This window comes from Podarcis bocagei (assembly GCF_964188305.1).
Source record: "Podarcis bocagei genome assembly, chromosome: 1".
Taxonomy (NCBI): Eukaryota; Metazoa; Chordata; class Lepidosauria; order Squamata; family Lacertidae; genus Podarcis; species Podarcis bocagei.
In genome coordinates this window covers 64,640,318-64,665,312 of record NC_138125.1, presented here as the reverse complement: position 1 = coordinate 64,665,312, position 24,995 = coordinate 64,640,318, and the positions used below count along the sequence as shown (strand labels likewise).

Below are 24,995 nucleotides of genomic sequence, written 5' to 3'. Positions count from 1 at the left end.
ACTGCACACATATACAGCTGCAGGAGCTGAGACTCTTTCAGGTCTTGTACTGAAGGTGCATACAGGATGGGACCAGGAGGTGCAATCACAACAGGTCTCATGCTGAATTGACACCTGTCACTTTTGTCATGTCAACTCCATATATTTAAGACCCTCAAATGCCGCTTTAGCAGTCATTGCTCCCCCCGCTGAGAATTGAGGGAACTGCAGGTTGCTGAAGGTGCTGGGAGTTGTAGCTCTGTGAAGGGTCTCCTAACAACTCTCAGCCGCCTTAAACTTCACTTCCCAGGATCCTCTGGGGGAAATCCATGACTGCTAGAGCATTATAAGGGTGCTGTAAGTGTATAGGGTGCATGGAACTGTGTTTCACTTACTAGACATACAGTAGCTCACAGCAAAAGGCCTAAACTGGTCCATGGGAATAGTCAAATCAAGTAGATCAGGCATAGGCAAACTCGGCCCTTCAGATGTTTTGAGACTACAATTCCCATCATTCCTGACCACTGGTCCTATTAGCTAGGGATGAAGGGAGTTGTAGTCCCAAAACAACTGGAGGGCCGAGTTTGCCTATGCCTGAAGTAGATTGTCTGAGAAGCAACCCACCCCAACACCACCAGAGGCTTCTGTCTAGCCTCCTTCTGCCCAGGAACCACTTCTGACATGTCTTGTTGGTGGGACTGAACCTGCAGAGGAGACACTGGGTGACAAGCCTGGCTCAGAGCTGACAATGTCTTCTCCCAGTTGCCTAGGAAACAGAGATGCTAGTGCTCGCTTGTACAAACTCCTCAGGCCAAGCCCGCCTGGAGGAGTGCTCATTTGCCTGCGCAGTCCAAAGACGCCTCTTTTACTTGCCACACTAAACCTGTGTCCACCCTTAAAAGCAAAGGGCAGGGAGGTGTGTTGCTCATGCATGTCACAAGCTGTTCCTTTTAACCCTTGCCTTGCCTTTGTACCATACTGATTTGAGTATTAAAGATTTTGGCAGGAACCTTAATCATTCAGTTATAGGCAGGACACCTGCCATGGCCCTCTCCTCTGCATTCCCTAGAAAGGGTGCATTTGCAACTGATCAGTAGTTAGTCCAGGCTATTGGGTCCAGCACTGGCTTCTTTCCCCCCCTTCTGCCAGTTGGTACCTTAGCTGGATAGGAGTCCCTGCTGTGAAGAGAAGAAGTTCTTCCATTTGTGACAGGGCAGCTCAAGTGCCAGGCCACTCTCAAATCCAGATTCATATATCTCTGTTTCTTAAACTCAGTGAGTGCTCTCACATTGTCACAAATCTTACAACGCTCACATAGAGCAATTTCAACATACTGTTTGATGGCCGCCTAATTTATTACATGAAATGCTGACCAATCTGGATGTTAGTCAGTCTGTTTGAGTAATGTTTAACCCGAAATAAAAAAGCTTGTCAGATAAAAAGGGTGTGAATCCTGGAATTCCTCCTTTCAAACCGTTATTTCACAGAGCTTTGAACACTTCTTTGACAAGACAGGTAATAATTGCACGGAAAGTATCAGTTAGTCCCTTTAATCCTGTCTGTACAATAAATCTCTGCAACTCTCGAGTGAACCAAATCTGAAGTTTCTGCTGCATCCTGGATTGTACTCTTGATTTTAAGAATATAAAATCATCACATCATGGAGATGGCATTTCTTGTCTCGTTTGGAGGCTCAGTCTCTTAAATGAACAAAGGGACAAATAGATTTGACTAGAGCTCCACGCATTAGCACCATGGCCTCCTTCATCCCTCCGAAGGTCAACAATTTTGTCGCCTGGGATTATGTGGTCTTTGCAGCACTCTTTCTCATTTCTTCTGGCATAGGAGTCTTTTTTGCAATCACAGAGAGGAAAAAAACCACTTCCAATGACTTCTTAGTCGGCGGCAGGCAGATGACTTGTGGACCAGTAGCTCTGTCACTCACTGCTAGTTTCATGTCAGCAGTGACTGTGCTGGGAACGCCAGCTGAGGTGTATCGGCATGGGGCTTCCTTCATTCTCTTCTTCATCGCGTATATGTTTGTCATCATTTGTACTTCAGAACTTTTCCTACCTGTGTTCTACAGATCTGGCATCACAAGCACTTATGAGGTAAGCACTTTTCACAAAAGGTGTTTCTGTCAAGACACGGATCTTGACATTATATTTGGAAATCTGAAGGCAACATCAATACTGATTCTTTAAACATTCTAATCCTAAATTGCATTGCCTGCCAAGCTCAGCATGGAGGGTGTCAATCTGTCTACATCAGCTGCCTCCAGTCTGCTACCCTCCAGATGTAGCTGGATTGCAACACTCATCAACTCGGACCACTGGCCATTCTGTCTGGGGTTGGTGGGAGTTGTCAGGAGGGTATCAGATTGGCGGTGGCTGGTCTAGATTAATGCAGTATGTCAAAATCAGTACAGTGGTACCTTGGGTTAAGAACTTAATTCGTTCTGGAGGTCTGTTCTTAACCTGAAACTGTTCTTAACCTGAAGCACCACTTTAGCTAATGGGGCCTCCTGCTGCCGCTGCACTGCCGGAGCACGGTTTCTGTTCTCATCCTGAAGCAAAGCTCTTAACCCAAGGTACTATTTCTGGGTTAGCAGAGTCTGTAACCTGAAACGTCTGTAACCTGAAGCGTATGTAACCTGAGGTACCACTGTAATGACAATAAATAGGTCTGTGCTTTAGGTAACTTTAAATAGGCTTCTAGTTCTGATGGAAAACCCTTTTTTATTGATAAAGGTTATTAAGGGTTTGTTGTGGCAATTTTATTATGTGCTGTGAGAATCTATAAAACAGCAGAATGAAAGAATAAGGGATATCCTTCAGTGAATGAATATCTTAAGATATGGCACGTTAAAGAAATGGTTTTATAAACCTGGAAAGAATGAGATATGGTTATTCGCAAGATTTTTAAAAAATAAAAAATGTACACAATTAGGCCTTGCCTGGATACCAGATCAATAATGATTCTCTTTCAGAACAGCTATTTTTGATACTTCCTGTGCTATGAACATTATATAGGTTCAGTTGTTTGGAATAAAGAGATAGATCGATCTACAAAGTATACAGTTTCTGTAACTGAGTGTTGTGATATAGCTGACAGCTTGTATCCATACTTAAATATGGATATGTAGTATCAAATCCTTGATATAGGGTGTAGCAAAGCTGGCTGAGGTAGACTGTGGCAGCCACCTCAGGTAGTGTCACTACAGTGCTCTGCCTGCCCCTGTTGCTGCTGCTGGAAAAGTGAGGAGACATGGCACTTCTCCTCACTTCTCGGGCACCACAGCAGGCAGCACCCACCTGCCTGCCACAAGAGAAGCAAGAAGAAGTGACTGCAGTGGTGGCTCCCAGGTTCCAGCAAGAACTCATGCACAACTCTGATAAGCAAGACTTTGGGGGGAAGGTGATTGCTACCTGTTTTGCCTCAGGTGGTGCAACACAATGGGTAAAGACAGTTTAAATATGTAGGTACAGAACTGCTGTAAAGCCAAACTAGATGTGACGTGAGATATCCATAAGAACATAAGTAAAGTCCTATTGGATGAGGCTGAAGACCAATCTAGTCTAGCATCCTGTTCTCACAATGCCAACCAGAAGCCAATGGGAAGCTCACCAGCAGAACCTGAGAAGAACAGCCCTCTCTCCTCCTCTGGTTTCCAGCAGTAGATATTAAGAAGCACACCATCTCTGATGCTGGTGCAATATTACCATTGTCACAAGTAGATGCTGATGGCCTTTATCCTCCATGAATTCACTTAATCTACTTCTAAAGCTGTCTAAGGTGGTGGCCAGTATGACATATTGTGCAAGCAAATTCCAAAACTTTACTATGCTCTGCCAAGATGTGCTTTCTTTGTCTTTCTCACGTCATGTTTTAATATAAAGAGAGGGAGAAAAGCCTCTCTTTCCCCATGTTCTTATGTGCTCATCAGATAAAAGGCACATACAACATTGATACCTGTCTTTTTTTAATTCTACAAAGCTAATAGCAATGCATTCTCCCTCTCTTGTGGAATTTAGATTGGTGAAAGAAAATAAATAATAGGCTAAACACTGTCTCCCTGATCTTTAAAGCTGGTATGTAGGGCTGTTAATCATGCATATCCCATATCACATCTACTTTGGTTGCGTTGATTTGGACATTAAATCACTTAAGACACCATTAGAGATTTTTTTTTAAGAAAGCAGTCCACAGCCATTCAAATTAATGAACACACTTTGACTTAATTGAAATATGCATTACACTGTTTTGTATATGTGTACTGTTTCATATATGATTTTGTTTATTGAGTAATATCAAATATGATTTAATACGTGTTGCATTTACTCTATTCATCATTTCTCATAGTACTTGGAGTTAAGGTTTAACAAGCCCGTTCGCATGGCTGCAACCATGATTTACATAGTGCAAACGGTAAGATATTTTATATTTCAATGAGTGGTGTATGTCATGGTTTCTAAATAGTGTGGAGATGATCCGGTATGTGTGGCTCTTTTTTGCCCATATTCCCATTTTTGTCTTTGAAACAGCTGACACAGGATGTGATCGAGAATGTTCATATGTGCATGGAGAGGGTCTCTATCTTAGATGAGGATGGGAAGTTCTTGCAATTCTGGACCCTAGGTTACTATTTGGAAATGATCAGTATTATTTCTCTGGGGGTTTAATGGTTTTCTTTTTAGTAGAAAGCATCATTTGAGTCTAACTCTTCCTTGTCCTCGGGTTGCCATGGAATTCTGCATACAGCAAGAAGATTTCCTCTTTCTAAATCAGAGAGTGGGCCTACTGGAATCAACTGATGGAAACTGATCAGCAAGATCATCCTACTTTGCATTTATGTAGCACCTTTGGGGTGCTCAAAGTATTTTAGATGCATTAGCTTTCCAGCTGCATGTCAGGAGCAAGGGAACAGTGAACTTCCTGCCTCAAGCCAGGAAAGAACCACTGGCTCCTTCTTCCCAGGGACACAATGTATTCTGTATGGAAATTTCTGGCAGATCTCTCAGAGTTTCTGCCCAGAATGTGGAATATTCCACTGTTGTCAAAGACTACACTCATGTCCAAAAGCAGACCGTGCTTCATGCAAATTCAATGCCAGGAGCCTGACAGACTAATGACTTTTTATTTGTTTTAAGATTCATCCTGAGGAGAAATAGTATGGCTTGCTTCAGCACAGCAGGGAACATCTGGCATTATTTGCACATTGTGTGCTATAAAGAGAACATCCTTCCCTTTTCTCCTTAGAATTGCATGGCAGCTTCTAAGAATGTTCCCTAACATTGCAATAATAGCCACTTCCTGGAAGGAATCCAAGAGTAATCTTCACAAATCACATGGGTCACAAATTGCCAGCATAGAAGGAGGACTCTGTTGATGTCTAAGGTAGTTTGCAAAGCAAGTGTAAAGCTTAATTGACTTTACTTAGTGGATAACCAGATACAGATGTCTATTCAGGGAACTCTCTTGTTTCCCAACACAATTCCACCTTCCAAATGAATTCCATGCAACTAGATAGCACCAGCAATGCATTGAGACTTAGATGAACTGCTCACCTTACAAAACGTTTAGGTGATTGTTTGGAGAATTCTACAGAATTGTCAATTCCAGTTCAGAGCGAGGTGCTAACTTACCTGGTGTGACACTATGGGTGATACCCAATGCAGACTAGACTCACCGAAGTCCACTGATTTCAATGAGTATACTTTGAACAACACTTATGTTGGATATTTGTATCATTTAATCAGTATCAGATGGCACAGTGGGATAATGGAGCTCACTTGACAGCTGAGTCGCAGCTTCTTAACAGGGGGAAAGGGGGAGGTGGCAAGGAGGTTGCTGCTGTGCAGATACATTGGCAGAAGCACCAAATTTGCTCTGATAGTGAATTTGCCATTTAGCAGAAGGGAGGGGGGCAAGATGGTAGAGAGGTCTGTGCAGTGGAAATGCATTGGCAGGATTTGATCCACTGGTGTGCTTGAACCATGATGATCTGCCTGCCACCTTGTCCTTCCTCCTTCTCCTGTCCAGTAAGCAGCAGATTTTGGAAGGTCAAGTGAGGACTGCCCCAGGCCCCACCCCATCTGCTCATGCATTTAATACTATTTCATATGGCTGATACTACAAAATGAAATGTAGTTTTGTATGCCTAGGTATGTTTCTTTAAAGACATATACTCTGAAGGTTTAAGTTAAAAGCAACTTGAAATGGATGTTGCCAGGAGTAATGGCCAAATGTTTCCCAAATTGGCATTCTGATTATGGGACTCTCTCACACCAGAATAATGGCTGGCATCTACATGGTATGGTTTTTGACCCCTAGCTAAAGACATCTGTCTCCACAAAGGCAGTTGAGGACAGTTGATCAGTATTGCCCATTTGTAATGAGAGACCACTTTCTGTTGTTGCCTTGGTCTGCATTCAATGCTGGTTTTAATGGGGTATTGTGTTTTATAGTTTTAATAATTGTATGTATATAAACCATCCTGAGGTGGTCAACTGAAGTACAAGCCTAACCATGTCTACTCAGAAGCAATTCCATTTTTTTCAGTGGGCCTTACTCCCAAGTAAGTGGGCTAGGAATGCAGCCTTAGCTAGTCTTTAAGGAACCACAAGACCTTTCCTTCCAAATCCCTTTGAATCATTTTAAGTGTTATTATGATCAATATTTACTTAATTTTTGATCCCACCTTTCCTGCAAGGAGCTCAGCGTGCATGGTCCCCTCTCACCTTTCATGCTCAGGGCAACTTTATGGAAGTGGGCTAGACTGAGTGATGGGTCACTGGCCCAGACGAGTTTCATAGTTGAAGGGGATTTTGAGCCCCAAACTCCTGGGGCCTCATTTGACACTTTAGTCACTGCTCAACACTGCAGTTCAGACTGCTGTAAATATTCATTGCTATAAGCAGAATAGCCATTTGCTCAGGTAGAAGCAAATTTAGATCGCTGGCACTGCAAGCAACTCAACTGGAGATAGTCATATAAATTTGGGAAATGTGACGAACTGAGATGATAAAAAAGAGTGAGAGAAGTTGTGTTAAATAACTTATCTCTGTATTCGCATGCATGCACGAATACATGCTCTCCTTTGTGTGTGTGCATCAGTGCTGGCCGAAGTGAATATATTTATATGAATGGAACCACAGAATCTGGGGCAGCGAAGAATCCCTGTGCCCTTTGTTTTGCTTCTCTATTAGTCTTGGCTCTTTTCTATGGACAGTTGTCTATTTAGAACTGGTTTAGCCAAGATTCCAGTTTGCCCTTTTCTTATTCTTTCTGATCCTTTGCAGATTCTTTACACTGGAGTAGTCGTCTATGCTCCAGCCCTGGCTCTCAATCAAGGTGAGTGTCCAGGCCAGCATGCTAGAGCTTTGCCAACTGTCACAATGCAAGAACTGTAAAGCAGAAATGTGAACACCAAATGCTCTGAAAAGATCTATGTCTGCTCCTGTTACCTTCCCACTGGCAGCTCTCACCCTTTTTCTATGCAGGATCATGTTATTTATTTGCTAGGTTTTCCTTTTGCTAAAAAGTAACTGGAGGAGATGTGCGCCCAACGTGCTACTCAAGGTCTTGGCAAAGGTCCCAGTTTAGCATAATGATCTAACACCATGTCATGTACTTTGATACTTTCTCTCTTTACACCCTTCTGTCTTAATGTCATGTGTAATGTGAACAAGGACAAACTGATGTCCCTCAAAAGGCTATAGACTTAGGCAGTCTGACACTCCATCATTTAGCTTCTAAACCAGATTTGGTCTGTTCACCAGAGTAAGGAATTCTCTGCAAATAGTATGCATCATTCAGAGAAACAATAAAATTGAACTTCTCTTATAAAGGATGTAAAAGGAGGTAATGGAAACAGATAAATAAAAGCTGTGTCTTTCTTTATTATCTAAAATAATACATTTTAGATTTCATCGTGTCCCTAGATGAACCTTGCCTAATTTTATTTCCTTTGGTTTTGCAGTGACTGGATTTAATCTTTGGGGCTCAGTATTTGCAACGGGAATTGTTTGCACCTTCTACTGTACCCTGGTATGTACTTGACATACAGTTCAACTAAAAAAGCTTATATAACAAGGATTTTATAATTCGGATTCATATTTATGTTAGTGAGGAAAAAATGATCCTGTGCTTTTGTGCGCAGTAAAGGAGAACTTTCTCATCATAATTTGTTTCAAAATACTCTGTGAAATTATCAGGGCATGGACGAAGTCTTTTGGTTCAGATAAACAAATAAGTGATAAATTTCAATATAGCCTACAATCCCTGTATAGGGAAGACTTAATGTTTTATATATGTTGGAAGCCACCCAGAGTGGCTGGGGTAACCCAGTTGGATGGGCGGGGTACAAATAATGGGTGGGGTACAAATAATAAAATTATTGTTATTGTTATTATTATTATTGAGTAATACACATTCTCCCATAATCAGAGGATGGAATCCGAATCACAATTTCCTGGGATTAAGCTTCCCTGAACACAGTGGCACATCTTTCTGAGTCAATAAAAATAAAATTGTGCTGTTGCTAATACAAAGGAGGTGATTCTTTCATATACCCTTATGCTGGGGAAGAGGACATGAGTGGCCTTTCAGATGTTTTTGGACCCCTTCAGCCATAGCTGGCATGACTAAGGATGATGGGAACTGCAGCTCAAAAACATCTAGCAGACCACAGGTTATGCACCCCTGTCTTACGCAGTTGCACATAGGTAGCAATTCTCTAGAGCCCTTACCTTGGAGTAAGTCTGATGGAACAAAATAGGACTTATTTCTGAACAGACTTGAACAGGTGTGTCATGCTAGTTGACTAGCTGAACAGAATGTTATGAAAAGGTATGAAAATCACAAAGACACATTTTTTAAACCTTCCTGAAATGGTAACTTTTGCAGCAAATAGCAGAGCCTCTTGAGAATTCAGTACTGCACTAATTGCATTCTTTCCTCTCTCTGTTTCTGCACTAAATTGGTTTTCAACATGACAAGATCTTGGTAAGATCTGAACTTTGATTGGGCTTCTTCCTGTATTAAACACAAAGTACATATAGTTTCTCTCTCTTTGTCTTAGGGAGGATTAAAAGCGGTCGTCTGGACAGATGCCTTTCAACTGATTGTTATGGTGATTGGGTTCGTAACAGTATTGGTTCAAGGAACTATTAAGAATGGGGGCCTCACAAACATTTGGGAAGATGCCCAGAATGGCTCACGCCTCACTATATTTGAGTAAGCAGAATGGGTTCTTTTTTTTCTTTTCTTTTTTTTAAAATATATATTTTATTCAGGATTTTCTTGTTTTACAGAAGTGTAGTGCCTCGTATTTTTTTTCTCTCCATGTAACATTTTTACAAATCTGTTTCATTTGTTGAGGCATTAGGGGGAGAAGAAAAGAAAAAAAGAAAAAAGAAAGTGCAGAATGGGTTCTTATACTCAGATCGATGGGCGTGTTTGTTCCTTTGTCAATAACAGTAGTGTTAAAAGTGGCCAGCAAGGATGGGTCTATCATCGTTTACTGTATATGGACAGACTAGATACTGAAAGGTACTGAGGAGTGTTGTGGAGTACCTTGGATAATAAAAACAGCTTTAAAAAGTTTAAAATGGCACAGAAAATAACAAAAAATGAACTGATGGCATTCAATCATTTCTGGAAACTGCAGATAGTGTGGTCCTGTCATATCTTGAAAGGAATGCTGGTCCATAGTACAGGGGCAGCCACACTAAAACTCACATTTAAATTATTAAAACCTCAGCACAAGGATTTCCACTTGCACAACAAGACTTCCCCTTCTCCCCCCCCTCCTAAATGTGTCCTGGGAGCTCTCCCCAACCCATCCCCCAGAGGAGTTTTGGGGAGAGCACAGGGTGCACACAGAGAAATGGGGGGAAATCCCATTTCACAAGCAGAAATCCTTACATCCGTGAGACATGGTAATTGGATACCGCCTTCAGTCAGGATCCAGCTCGTTGTCTGTTTCATTGTGGAGATGTGTATTTCTTTTCCATTAATAATTTGAGGTATTATAGCTGGGAAAATGTTGTTTAAATGTTGAGTCAATTCATATTTGAAGTCCCTCCCTCAAATAATAATAATCAAGGAAGGGATTGTGCATGTGGATTTACAGAGACCTCACTGCTGTATTCCTAGATATAGTGATGCTTTTTCAACCCAGTTTAAGTAAAAGGGATCTAAGTATTCAAACTCTCTCCAGGATTGCAGCATCCTAAACTAACTTAAGGTGTGACATGTGGAGGCTAAATGAGTTATCACCATTGTGTCTCATTTATGTAGCTTTGATGTTGATCCCCTGAGAAGACATACCTTTTGGACAATTGCCATAGGAGGGACGTTTACCTGGTTAGGAATCTATGGAGTCAATCAGTCCACAATGCAAAGATGCATTTCCTGCAAAACTGAAAAGCATGCCAAGGCGTAAGTAGGCATTAAATTTAGTTCCAAACTGGAACATAACTAAAGAGACATACTGGCAACTGCCCATTTATGTGGGGAAGCATGCACAACTATTTCTGTGAATTTCTAAGAAAACATATGAGGGTGGAGGGGGCGCACTCATCTTATTTAGTGTACAAGATGGCCAAGGGATCTTTATTGTTGTTAACAGAATGGAACCTCGAGGCATCCTATAGTCTAAAGGCCATGGGATAGAACAGAAGTCTCTCAACACCACTCACTGTGACCCATTTCCCAGAAAGCACTGGGCCCCCTGTATCATGGGTGTCTCCTAAGTGCAGCCCAGTCAGTCATTCAAAAGCATGCCCTGGCCATTGTTAACAAAAGCCACTGAGAGGTCCAGGAAAACCAAGAGGGTTTCACTCTCTTCATCCATTTTCCAGCACAAGTCATCCACCCAGGAGACCAAAGCTCTTTCTGTCCCCAACTTGGGTTAGAAACCAGACTGGAATTTATATATTTTCTATGAATTACCAGTGTACACCACTCATGTACATACAGCCAACATGACTGCCACAATCTTTGAAAAAGGGGCACTCATTTTTTTTTGGACACATCTTCTTCTTTCTTTCTTTTAAGTAGCAAACAGGAATGACTTATTTTCTAAGACATATAACCCCTTTCTCTTTTTCTCTCTTCAGTGCACTGTATCTAAATTTACTGGGGCTGTGGGTCATCCTGACATGTGCAGTCCTTTCAGGATTGGTGATGTATTCCCATTTCCAGACCTGTGATCCTTGGACGGCTGGTTTTATTTCAGCACCTGATCAGGTACAGCAACCAATCAGATACGTAAACACAATGTGACATTTTTAATATTGGATGTATCCGAGAATACACATCTGAATCTTGTTGTTTCCCTTACTGAAATTCACCCTTTGCTGCACTTCTAAAACTGCACTTCTAAATGTTGCTAGAGGGTCAGGCTTGGTGGTACTCTCACCAAATGAGGGCAGATACACATCATGCCAGGAAGGCTCTTAGGAAGGGTGATGCCGAAAATGGGATAGAATAATAGAATTATAGAATTGCAGAGTTGGAAGGGAACCCGAGGGCCATCTAGTCCAACCTCCTGCAATGCTCCCTCTGCTTAGAAACATCCAAGGAAGGAGAGTCCACAACCTCCCAAGTGAGTCTGTTCCACTCTTGAATTGCTCTTACTGTCAGAAAGTTCTTCCTGATGTTTAGCTGGAATCTCCTTTATTGAAACTTGAATCCATTGGTCTGTGTCCTACCCCCTGGAGCAGGAAAAAGCAAGCTTGCCCCATCTTCCATGTGATTTTTATTCTTAAGATATTTGAAGATGGCTATCATATCTCCTCTTAGTCCCCTCTTTCCTAGTACAGACTTCCAGTTGGGTACATTATAAGTGAGGGAGTCAATTCATATGGTCGTATCCAATGCACTTATTCCATTAGCTCAGGGATTTACACTTGTTCAATGGAACTTTCTCCTCCTCCCTTGCATGTATTTCCCTCATATTTTTAAAAGTTCTTCAGTAGCAGCTGCATCTTAGAAATTTCCTTGAGAGAAAATCCAAGGTGGGCTGCACTCTCTTAATAATTGCCTCAAATGTAATGTTTTTCTCTGTTATTTGTATATCAAATGTTTTGTACCAGGTTATATTGCCTCACTGAAAAGATATTTCGGATTGGTTAAGCATCACCTCACCTCACATTATATTTAATATGGCATACCACCCTGTGATCTTCAGATGAAGGGCGTTCTAGAAATTTAATAAATAATAATATAGATAAAAACAAGAACCACTATAAACATGGGGGGGGGGAAACAACCATTAAATAACAATCAACATTGACCAACTCTACTTTGTAGGGTCCCCACAGAACAGCTTTTTTGTGCCATAGAGGAGTGAATAAACTTTCCTAACCTTCCTTTCTTTCTTTTCTGCATCCAGCTAATGCCGTATTTTGTTATGATCATCTTTTCCACAACCCCTGGACTACCAGGATTATTTGTTGCATGTGCCTTCAGTGGAACATTAAGGTCTGTGTTTTAACTGGGTTGCCTCTACTCACATTTTGTCTGCTGCACTCGGTTTTAATGGAGGCAAAGCAATCAGAGCATCGCACAGGGGTTTAGTGTTGGTGGGGCTGCTGCTCTTGAATCTGCCGCATCATTTCTCTCACTCTGCCAACTCCGTCCCTGCAATGAAATGCTGCAGTGCTTTGTCTTTTCGTATGCAATCCAGCACAGAGCTTGTCATGTGCTCTGGCAAGCAGATTTCCACATATTTTTTCTCATCCTATCAGCAAACCACAATATGATCTCTTAGGTACCAAACTATCAAACAGTGATTTTCATGTTAAAAGAACCTCCGGTGTCAGGAAACATAGATGAGCGTCACAAAAGTTAAGCTGGTAATGGGAAAATATGTCACTCTTACTTCCCTGTCTATTTCTGGTGGAAGATACTGTATCAGTCAGGTGTTTGTGAAGAGTAAAAACCAGACAAGAGCTGGAGACAAAAGGTAGCTGTCCGAATAGGCTGTCAGGGGAGGTGGGGGTAGATTGGCGTAGTTAACCTTGTGCTCTCTGTGTTCATATATTTTTTTATTTTTAGGTGTGTGTGGGGGGGAGGAATCATGGTGAAGTGATTGTGTTGCTGCTCCCCATTCTGTTTCATGTAGAATGACATCTTATCATACCACTAAAAAGGCTTTCAAGCAGAGGTGATGTAAAATCGCAACCTGCATATTAAGTTCTTCTCTCACACAGACATTCCTAGTTTTCAGAGTTGTGTGAATCAGCCCTCAGGATTGTTAATATCCAAACCAGCATACTTCACAGCAGTGCAACCCACTCTCTGGGACCTGTAGCTAAATTTGCTCCCACAGGAAGTAGTGATGGCCATCAACTTGGATGGCTTTGAAAGAGGGTTAGAGAAATTCAACGAGGCCATCAGTGGCTACTAACCACAATATCCATGTTATATGTTCATTGTCTGAGGCAGTGTGCCTCTGAATGGCAGAATCACAAGAGCTGTTGTGCTCAGGTCCTGCTTTCTGATTGGCTACTGTGAAAACAGGAAGTTGGACGGGAGAGGCCATTGGCAGGCTCTTCTTATGTTCTTTTGTGGTTGTGATGCAGCCAAAGTCCTCACAATGTGTGTTTTCACTTTCACAGCACTGTGGCTGCAAGTATAAATGCTCTGGCAACTGTCACATTTGAAGATTTTGTCAAGCACTGCTTACCAAACCTCTCTGAACGTACGAGCACTTGGGTCAGCAAAGGCTTATGTAGGTACAGTAAATGGATTTGATTCTTCTGAACTGTAAGGCCACAAATATGCTACTAGATCTATTGGGCAAAGCGCCCCTCTTACTAAAATTAACAGGTCATTTGCATGATTCCAATAGATTACAAATCTTGCATTCTTTTTGAACTCCTTAATATTACCATTAAGGTGACTGTTAATTTGCCTGTCTGATCAGTTTCCTTGTATATTATAGCCCTGTTCAGGCATTAAGTGCTAGGGAGCATATGGGCACAGAACAGGCTCCCCTCTACAGACCTTCTCCCCAATGTATGGAAGGTGGGAGTGGAGCATCAGTGGGAGAGGGCCAATAAACAGGTTCCCACTTTCCATTTCACATGATACTGGAATTGTATGATGCATGATACTGGGTTTACTGCCCATGGATAGTTATGATGTCATCACTTAATGGATATTTGGCCATTTAACCTCTATTGTCCTTGAGTTGATTTTTATTGATAATAGTTTTAGAGTAATATTGCCTGAGAAGGTGCTGTAGTAACCACATACAACCATGCAACTATTTTTTATTATTTTGGAGTGAAGTGTTAAGAACATAGCATACCTAGTCAGACCACTGACCCATCTAGCTCTGATTTTGTTTACACAGACCAACTTGACTGATGGACCTTGGGGTTATAGTAGATAGCTCAGTGAAGAGGTTGACCCAGTGGGCAGCAGCTGTGAAAAAGGCAAATTCCATGCTAAACACCATTAAGAGAAGAACTGAAAATAAAACTACCAATATCATAATGCCATTGTACAAATCCATGGTGTGACCACATTTGGAATACTGTGCACAGTTCTGGTTGCCTCACCTCAAAAAGGATATTGTGGAGTTGGCAAAGGTTCAGAAAAGGGCAACAAAATGATCTTGGAGATGGAGGCATTCTTCTATGAAGAAAGGCTGCAGTGTTTGGGACCTTTTAGCGTAGAGCAGGTTTTCCCAAACTTGGGTCTTCAGCTGTTTTTGGACTACAACTCCCATCATCCCTAGCTAGGAGGACTAGTGGTCAGGGATTGTGGGAATTGTAGTCCAAAAACAGCTGGAGACCCATGTTTTGGAAACCCTGGTTAGAAGAAAGGTAAATAAGAAGCGACATTGATAGAAGTTTATAAAATTATGCATGGCATGTGGAAAGCGGATGGAGAAAACACTACAACTCAAGAACAGCCAATGAAGCTGAATGCTCAGGGCAGATAAAAGAAAGTACTACTTTGCACAGTGCATAAACCAGCCTTTCTCAACCTGTGGGTGCCCAGATGTTGTTGAACTACAACTCCCATCACCCCTAGCTGGCAAGACCAGAGCTCAGGGGTGATGGGAGTTGTAGTCCGACAACATCTGGGGACCCACAGGTTGAGAGTCACTGGCATAAACTATGGCACTCACTCCCACAGGAGACAGGGATGGTTACCAACCTAGATGACTTTAAAAGAGGATTAGACACATTCATGGAGAAGACAGCTATCAGTGTCTACTAGCCATGATGGTTATGCCTCCATAGGTGGAGAAAGCAATGCTTCTGAATACCAGTTGCTGGAAACCACAGGAAGTGAGAGTCCTCTTGTGCTCAAATCCTGCCTGCAGGTTTCCTAGAGGTACCTGGTGACTGTGAGAACAGGATGCTGGACTAGGTGGGTCTTGTACCTGATCCAGCAGGCTCTTCTTATGCTCTTATATTCTTGACCAGGGGGAGGGGGGACCCATTCCTCATTTGCAAAAGTTAATTAATTTACACATGACTTAATTGGCCATTGGCCGGCCTTGAAAGGGAACTGAAACAAGCAAAGAAGCAAACCCAATAGACCAAATTAATAAATAAATAAATGTCTGGCCTGATGCCAGTGCAACATAAGATTAGGCTAATAAGATGGCTGAACTTTTTATCCCATGGGACATTTAATGATTTGTGCTCCACTGCTACATGGTGTCCGTGCTGCTTCTATCAAAGCAGCAGATGAAAGAAACCACAACTTGATACATAGTTCATCCTTTGTATTTAGAAGGTCTGGGTTTCTATCCCTATCATGTCCAATTAAAAATATTTCCAAATGTACCCTTGGGAAGATCTTGGAGAGGCATTGTTAAGTAGGAATAGATGGTCCTGAGCTATACAAACTAACGATCTGTTTATGTTCTATAAGTAGCTCAGAGCAACCTTCATCTATTGCATCTGACTGGGACCCCCTAGGTGTTGTCAGAGCCATGTTTCCATCAGCTCCAGACAGCCTGGCTAATGGTCAAAGATGGTGGAAGTTATTGCCCAGCAGCATCTAGAGGGCCCATCCTTGATCTACTGAGGTATCATGCACAGCAGTTTTCAGCACTGCACTGTGTTGAGCTGAAATTCATACCATGAAAAATCTGTCACACAGTCAAAGAGCTACTCAACGGTCTCTGAATTCGATAGGACATGGTTTTGTTCATATTAAGCTTCAGCTTTCCATACAGATGTTATTGACACTGTGCGATGTTAAGAGGTTTAAGAAGAATACAGATTATCTTTTTCCATAAAGATGAGGATAAGAACGTTTATACACACTCAGAATTAAGCTGCAGAATTAACTGTGTTGGCTTCTAACTATGAATAATTGAAGTTTGAAGGTTTTTATTCCCCATGTTCTAAAAATGTCATAGATGATGTGTCTGGAAGAGAATTCCAAGCAAAGGGCATCCTTTAGTACTGACACCAGTAAGCAGAGTAATCGAATGAATAGACCCCCAAATGGGCATATATCAGATTGCAGAACACAGGTTCAGAATCATGGAGATCTTTCATGGGTTAAAAATCTCACAAGAGTGCATCTAAATGTTCGAGGCTATAGCTGCTGATGGTGGACAACTCTTTTTCAGGCATAGTATTTGGAGTGATATGTACTTCCATGGCTGTAGCAGCATCGTTCATGGGTCCTGTTGTGCAGGTAACTACATATTTTAAGATGGTTGGTATGAACTGGAGCCCCTGCGTGTATCAGGAATTTGTGTTCTCTCCCATGAGAAGTGACAATCCAGCACCTTTAGCACACAAAGTTTGTCTGGCCACAGGAGAGACCAGAGAGCTCCAGCCCAAAGGGAGCTCCACATGCCCATGGGTCTGCTGCTACTAGGAACCCCTGCCCGCATTCATTTCTGCATTAATTCTTTTCCTTGTGTGGATAAGCAGGATGAAATATCACTCTTCTGTTTGGTCAAAACTAAGATCCAGTCTTTTTCTTAGTCTGAATATGTTGAAACAAAATGGGATCCTTGGAGATATGAGCAAATACCCAGTCCAGCAACCCTCGTGTGTAACAACGGGCTGGAGTTTCCAGTATCGTTTCAACTTGTAGGGTCTGCTCTTGAACAAGCAAACTGTTGGCATTGCAAGTTAGACCCTGGGGAGTGCTCTCCCTCATGTTCATCAAAGGGCCTCCTCAACGCACAGTGGATATCCAGAAAGATTATTTTTACATGCTTTCAGGCATGTGTCTGGGTCTCGAGGAACATGCTATTAGAACTGCTAGCCAGTTACGGAAATTATTAGGTGCTTAATGATATAATTGATTAAATCATTGCATGTGATTTATTAAATTTTGATCTATTGATTAAATGTTGCATATGAAGGGGAGGGAGAAATCATGCTTCCTTTGTTTTAGATTAATGGTGGCTGACCTATATTGCTGGGCTTCAACACCCATCAGTTTCAACCAGCAAAGTCAACAGTTAGGTATGATGGTTAATTGTAGTTCCACAACATCTGGAGAGCCGCAGGTGGAGAATATTTTTCAGCATAAAGGCTGTATTCTCTCTTGGGGCTGCAGGAGTAGTGGGTGGGGCCAAAGCCACACACACTCCTCTTCAAACCATCCACACTGATTCTTATCTCAAGAATACATTAGGGGCACCTATTTAGTTGAGGGTGGAATGCGCTGCCATAATGTATTGGTTCAAAAGGCTAATTCCCTTTCCATACCTCACTGTTTATGTAAGGAAATATAAGAACTCCTTTCTTTAAACTTGAATACAGATTTATTTATTTATTAACTCTGTCAAGAAATGGTACACAAAGAAGAAATAGAAAAAGCATGTTCTCTGAGATAAGAAATTGAAAGAACCATTATAGAAGGATGCTGCAGAGACACTTGATGACAATAAATAGCTTTCTAAAGCTTTTCCCGTGCTTCCTTTCAACAGGCTTCACTTAGCATTCATGGGATGTGCGGGGGACCTATGCTGGGATTATTTACACTAGGGATCATTTTCCCCTGTACCAACTGGAAAGTAAGTAATAAGAATCACATTTTCAAGACAGCTCATTTCACTTACAATATTTGTTCTTGCCAATCAATCAACCAATTAAAGCAATTTTTACCGCACTCTTCAGTGAAAACTCTCCCAGGGCATCTTACAGCAATCAGTCATGAGATAGTTTCTGCCCTCAGGTTGGCAATCTAAAAGACATAAAACAAAAAATGGAAAAGGGATTGAGAGGGAAGAGGCAGGAAAAGAAGAGGCAAATTTAGGCATTAGATCTTAGTCTCAAAGTTCTTACAGTGACCAGTTGGATTAGAATCAGAAGAAGGTGAGGAGGAGCCAAAAATTGGTCTCTCTGTGGCATTACTTTCCATTTCTCTCTGTGCTGCAACCTGCTGCTGGGTGATAGATGATGGAAGGAGCAGCTGGATGGAGCTGGATTTGCAGCAGAGCTGCATCCTGGTGGAGTGGCTGTTGCTGGAGAGAAAGGAGAGGAAAAGCTTGTTGGAGCTCGTTTCTGAGTAACACTGACTGATTGGCCTGCTGTTATTACTGGTTTTAGTGCTGGTGCAAAACCTAGCAAACACTGCATATGAAAAACATAGAATAACCTGGTTCTCATTTAGTTTCCCCCCATAAACACTTCATTTCACAAAGCAGACCACTAAGCAGGGTAATTCTGTATGGTTAAGGGTTGTAGTACATCCTATATATTAGCCATGGGGGACCGTTAAGCCTGTGGCTCATATTAGCACTAGTTGGGGACCTATTCTGGCTGTATTCCCCAAGCCACACCAACCTGTGTCCCATGTGGGATAGGGAGCCTCCAAATGCAATCCCACTTCTTCTTTGAAAGCAGGGCTTGCTGTTATTGCTGATCACCTGATTGACATTGATAACAAGCCCTGCTGTGATCAGCTGCACTGGGAATTTCAGGAACTCCCTAGTGCAGCCAATCCCTGCCCAAGCAGGGCTTGCTGGCAGCACTGATCTGTTTATCTGTGCTGATAGTAAGGCCTGCAGGAGTCAGCTATGTTTGTAAGTTCCTGATTGTGAGCTTCCAATGCAGCCAATTCCTGGTAAAAGTATAGGATTGCATGTCCCACTTTGGGTAGGCATCTTCTTTTGCAGCCCAGCCCAAGTTCAAGCTGAGCTGCAAAGGAAAAAGGAAAGAACTGGAAGTGCAATTAGACAGTACTCACAATTCTTTCCTTTGAATTTGGGTTATTTGATATCATCCATGGAGGGTTTAGGATTTGGTCTATTCCCCATTGTGATATGGAGATGACAATGAAAATGTGCTCCAGAGATGAGCAACCCCTTTTCCAGCTGGTAATGCTGGCAAGCACTTTACCCTGTGACTCTCCAATAATACTGTGTATGTCTAATTTTCTTTTGTGATTTAAGGGTGCTTTGGGAGGTCTCCTTACTGGAATCACCTTGGCATTTTGGGTTGGCTTTGGAGCTTTTGTGTACCCTGCTCCAGCTGCAAAGGCCCTTCCATTATACCTTTCCACAGCTGAGTGCATTGTCAATAATACAGAGACTGTACCAACTATGTTCCCTACCTCATCTCCCATCAGGTAAGATTCTCTCTCAGCTGCTCTCCTTCCAAGTTACAATATGGAGACAACTGTGATTAGCAGTAGTTTTTAAGCAAGTGTGGTTGGCTACAGAATAGTTTAATTAGAAAGTGCAACTCTTCCCTTTGCTACTATTTTGTTGGGCTCAATCCCCAGCTATATTAAAATCCTGGATTTCTCAATTTATTTCAATGAACAGCACTGGGGACATTTACAAAATGCCATCGAGTTTTTAAGGGGCTATTGGGATCCCCACCTCCCACCCCATGAATTATGGTGGGTTGTTTTTGTTCTGCCCCATAATGATTGTCCATACTTCTGCAAAACATGGGCTTCTGCTGAGTCTTCTGTCCTTGCGTGTGGGTGTTGCACAATGGTGGTCATTTTGCTCTGGAGCTGGGAATTACAAGGTATGATAAATTAACCAATTCTTGCTCAAAGTGGTCATATATATTGACTGTCCCTCAAATTTATCATCCTAGGCCACATCTGGCAGAGACGTGGTATTCTCTCTCCTATCTTTACTATAGTGCTGTTGGGTGTCTTGGATGTATTGCTGCAGGGCTTCTGATCAGTTTGGTTACAGGTCAGTTCATTACTGGTTTTTGTGGTTCCGGACTCTGACATTGTTTTCTTCTACAAAATTGATACTAGCTTTTTAATAATAATAATAATAATAATAATAATAATAATAATAATAATAATAATAATTTATTTGTATCCTGCCCTCCCTGACCAAGGCCAGGCTCAGAGTGGCTAACATCATAAAAACAACACAATAAGCATAAAAACAGACATCAATTAATTAAAATACATCTTAAAATTAATTCAGACAAGTTAAATTCCGGGCAGCTGGCAATTATCAGGGTAGAATTGAGAGTGGTTAATAATTGCCAGGACCAACTGTTTCCACTGATCATACAAGGACCTGAGAGCGGGTTGGGGCCTCCTTCAGGCTTGATTTATACAAAGGAAAGTAAGTCAAACTGCATCCTGTCCGAAGGCCTGGTTGAACAGTGCCATCTTGCAGGTCCTGCAGAAAGATGTCAAATCCCGCAGGGCCTGGTCTCTTGTGGGAGAGCATTCCACTAGGCCGGGGCATGGCCGAAAAGGCCCTGGCTCTAGTCAAGGCCAGTCTAATTTCCCTGGGGCCCGGGATCTTCAAGGTGTTGTTAGCAGACCGTAAGGTCCTCTCTGGGGCATACCAGAAGAGGTGGTCCTGTAGGTACGAGGGCGCACTTTGAAGTGCACAGGATGATTTGCATTTAAGTGAGCTGTATGGTCTCAAGGCTGATTCAACTTTCAGTCTGAGCTTCAGTTTCTCAGAACTCATTTTTTTGGTGAGAATTTTTTTGACATTTTTCATTTTCTTGTTCTCCTAGAAGGCGACTTTGCAGAATTTTATCTGAATATTCTCCACCATTTGTGTGTGAGGGGGATGGCCACCATTCCCCCACCCACCCACCTACCCACATAGTGTACTAAAAAGTCCAAGATATGATAATGCAAAATGGTGGCCAGGTAGACAATGTCATTGCTGCTGCTGCTGATGCCACACATCCTGCCCTTCCTTCCGCCATGGCTGCCAGGCTGTGGATATGGTGGCAGCTCTGCAAAATCTCATGGGCCCAGGTTGTGGATAAGGATCTCAGCTCTTCTCCAGCATTTTGTTAGCCTTTTTCTGGAAATCAGCAATAATTCAAATTATCAAAGAACGGCTGATCAAGCTAAAACAGGCAGTTGAAACTGACAAGTTGATAAAATACAGAGATCAATACAAATGTGCTTAACAGATTATTATGTAGCAGCAGAGGAAACTTCAGGTTTAAGGGCAGAATGCAAATTCTATAAATAAGGTTCATTACAAAAAAACCCCAATCCAAATTCCTAGTTGAACGGGGGGAACATGGACTCTATTCATTTTGTGCTAGACTAGTCAGCATGGTTATAAAAGAATAGATCTATGTTTTGTTTCTATGTATCTATGTATCTATGTATGTATCTATGTATCTATGTTTCTATGTATCTATGTATGTATTCTATGATCTATGTATTATTAATGTTTTGCAAAGAATATTATTATACAAAATAAACAACAGCATTTTGATAGATGCTTGATTCTTACTTTCTTCTGCCAAGGTCCAAATAAAGGAGAAGATATCAAGCCACTCTTAATTCGCCCTGTCTGCAACCTGTTTTGCTTCTGGTCTCATAAATGCAAACACTTGTGCTGGTGTGGAGTGGACCATGATGACAGCAAAGCACTTCACGTGAGACTCTTTCCTTATAAGCCTCCCCATATTTCCTGCAGTTACTGGACTCTGGACTCCATTAAACCCACAAGCCCATTTAGGCTGAGTGCATTATCATAATATGTGCTTCCAAACCTGATAACAGAACTTATATTTTTAATGCCACCTGTATACCAGATCAATTCACCATCATGAGAAACTTGTACAGTGGGTTGGTTAACACAATCAGCTGGGAGCCAGCACTAATTGAAATGCACATTTCATGGCAATATAGCCAATATGGTCCAGTATGCTACTCTTCCGAATGGAAATATCTAAGAGGCAGGTTTCTTAAGGGATACTAGATTGAGGATTGCGTTGTCAGCTGCTTGCTGCTGAAACAAACACTATTAGAGTAACCCCCCAGTAGCAGTTGAGTATTTAATGCAATTTGGTTGCCGATGGAAGAGACAATTTCAAGCACTCCCATAGTTCCAGAGTTAACAGGAAAGGACATACTGTTCTATAATTCTGTTGGACAGCAACATCAGTTTTCCAACCAGTATAGGATCGGGGCTTTTTTTTTCCAGCTGGAACTCATCAGAACTGAGTTCTATCACCAATTTTCTAGAAAAAAAATGGCCTGTATATGATGATACATATACAAGCATAAATTTACACCACCTGTTGCTCATCTGTTACTCATAAAACACTTAGAATAACATATAATTGAAAAAAGCTAAGCAGCACCTTGTTTTTATTTTATTTTTTTGTAAATTGCAATTGCTAATGCATATGATCATCATGGAATATAGGTGTTGGTGAATGTCATCTATACCCCCCCCCAAAAAAAAAGACTTTTGGCACAAGCCATATCTAGAAAAGCTTTATCCCAAATATTTCTTTGTGGTTCTTAAATGTGTAGCTGTTCGTTTATATGCCAGAAAAGGAACTCACTAGCATCAGCCCACCCTCCCAGGTTTCATTCACATCCCTCTCAGTTTCCATAGCTGCTCCCTCTACAGCTTCCCAATCCTTGTCTTACAGTTTATGACCTTTTTGTATGTATAAGGATTCCTCCAGAGGAGCTGTTTATTCACCGTTCATTCTTATTTGTTTATGGGGTTTGTGTGTGTGTGCGCATAACAATGGCCATTCATCCTGCATTTGTCCTTATTTGCTTGTGGGGTATTTATGTGTTTTCCATTCATCATTTGTTCATCCCAGAGCATTTCCCCATTACTTTCCAAACCACACACACAAAAATCTCATGTGTGTTTTAAGTGGATTTGTTTTTCTAGAGTGCTATAGAATCATAGAATTGTAGGGTTGAAAGGGACCGTGAAGGTAATCTAGTTTCTAGGAATCTTTTTGCCCAACATGGGGATTGAGCATAAGAGTCTCAGACTCTACCATCTGAGCTATTTAGCTTCCAAATAATTCACTTTAAATGTGTAAACCTAAACTTCTGATATGCACTTGTATACTCACATTCATATGTGTTTGGGGCCATTACAAGGGGAATGGAAACTAATCCACTTCTTGACTTAACTGTCCTTCCTTTTTCTTTTTACATTATTTCTCAGGAGGGATCAGAAGATAATCTGCATAAAGGTCTTGGAAAGAAGGCAGAAGCAAATGATGCCCTTGCAAATGGATTCAATAAAGAAACGCTGAGTCACTTACCTGGTTACAACCCCAGTGAAAAATCCTACACTAATACAAGCATAGAGACGGAATCTTACTTTTAGGATGTACAGGAAAAAGGTCATCCTGCTAACAATAGGAATGGTATGGAATTGTCCAAACTTTAGGAAAACAAATCAGTGGCACTACGAGTAGCCGAGGAGGCATTTGATTATAATTTAGTAGAGGGTTAGCAGGTGCATTTATTTTTATTTTCAGAAGTCATTTTATAACACGGAAACTTTCCGTGTTATACACCACTCAGTAGTGGTGAATGTGGCGAGAGAAAAGATGGAAAGACATATACATGTGTGTGTTTTTCAGGAAGAATGAAGCATGCAGTTAACTCTTTAAAAAGTTTTTTTATTTTAATCCCTTTGTATTTTTTGCCAGTGCAACTTGGGTATTCATCTCCCATTTGTCCTAACATGGAATTCTAAAATATGAACTATGCTACAGATGCATATTTCCTGACCAAACTGCAGTGTCATTGTAGAGTTTTTCCTCTGGAGTATCATAAGTTGCCTAATAAAGTACTTGCAGAATTTGGTGTGATTTAAAATTCATTATGGATTTTCCCATTGTGGCTGATCAGAGAAGCTGTAAAAAGATCTTCAATGACTGAGCTCTTTGGCAACATTGTTTGTTTTAGGGAAATGTACCCATTTATTATTACTTTTGCTGTGTGAATGCTCAGTGATGCTGTGAGAGGTTTTACTGAGAATACTAAAAGCAGTGGCAAAGCTCTGCAGGGAAATTTTGAAATGTCCCCTTTCACACTGGTTTACCCTGCCATACATGAAACAATGGTTCTATATTTCTGGCCCCTTATTAGGCCCCAGACTCTGAGCAGCTAACAGGTCTCTGATGCAGAGAGGGAGGAACCAACTGGATTAGGAAGGACAGCAGTGCATACTACGTCTGTGCCCAGATCCAGACCACAACACTACCTGTGCAAGGAAGCCCTAAGCCTCCATTGGCCAGGAGCAAATTGCACAACTGGTGCTGAAGTGGGACCTCCCAGAGGCAGCACCTTCAAGGTAGATGCTTCTTCATACTGGGGCCTCACATTCCTCTGTACCTCTGCAGCTTTGCAGGCAACCCACAAGGCAGAGCATACTAAAAATCAATGGAGTGCTAGGTTTAAAGGAAGAAGTATCATTTTAAGACTTTGAACAGTTTGGTAAAGGGCCCAGGAAAGATAAAAGTCCTCAGTTGAGCTCCAGACTTTGTAGAGCCACATTTTCTGCCTGGAACTATCCAAGGTCCTGCAACTCCTGCCTGACTTGACCTGCCGCCAGCGGATAGATTAGGGCAGGGGTCAGCAAACATTTTCAGCAGGGGGCCAGTCCATTGTCCCTCAGACTTTGTGGGGGGCCAGACTATATTTTGAAAAAATATATATGAATGAATTCCTATGCCCCACAAATAACCCAGAGATGCATTTTAAATAAAAGCACACATTCTACTCATGTAAAAACACGCTGATTCCCGGACCATCCATGAGCTGGATTTAGAAGG

At 41.7% G+C, this 24,995-nt stretch overlaps 1 protein-coding gene across 1 annotated transcript; it reads left to right on the top strand.

Annotated features, from left to right (window-relative positions):
• Positions 1-1,673: 1,673 nt before the first annotated feature.
• On the top strand, positions 1,674-23,718 carry SLC5A12 (solute carrier family 5 member 12). The gene is made up of 15 exons (XM_081164958.1): positions 1,674-2,090; positions 4,342-4,407; positions 7,281-7,332; positions 7,961-8,028; positions 9,062-9,216; positions 10,282-10,422; positions 11,103-11,232; positions 12,380-12,468; positions 13,608-13,720; positions 16,595-16,662; positions 17,915-18,001; positions 19,382-19,557; positions 20,040-20,143; positions 21,697-21,827; positions 23,375-23,718. Exons 1-15 carry the CDS (start codon positions 1,734-1,736, stop codon positions 23,537-23,539), a joined length of 1,902 nt encoding a protein of 633 aa, XP_081021084.1. The 5' UTR covers positions 1,674-1,733; the 3' UTR covers positions 23,540-23,718.
• Positions 23,719-24,995: the final 1,277 nt, after the last annotated feature.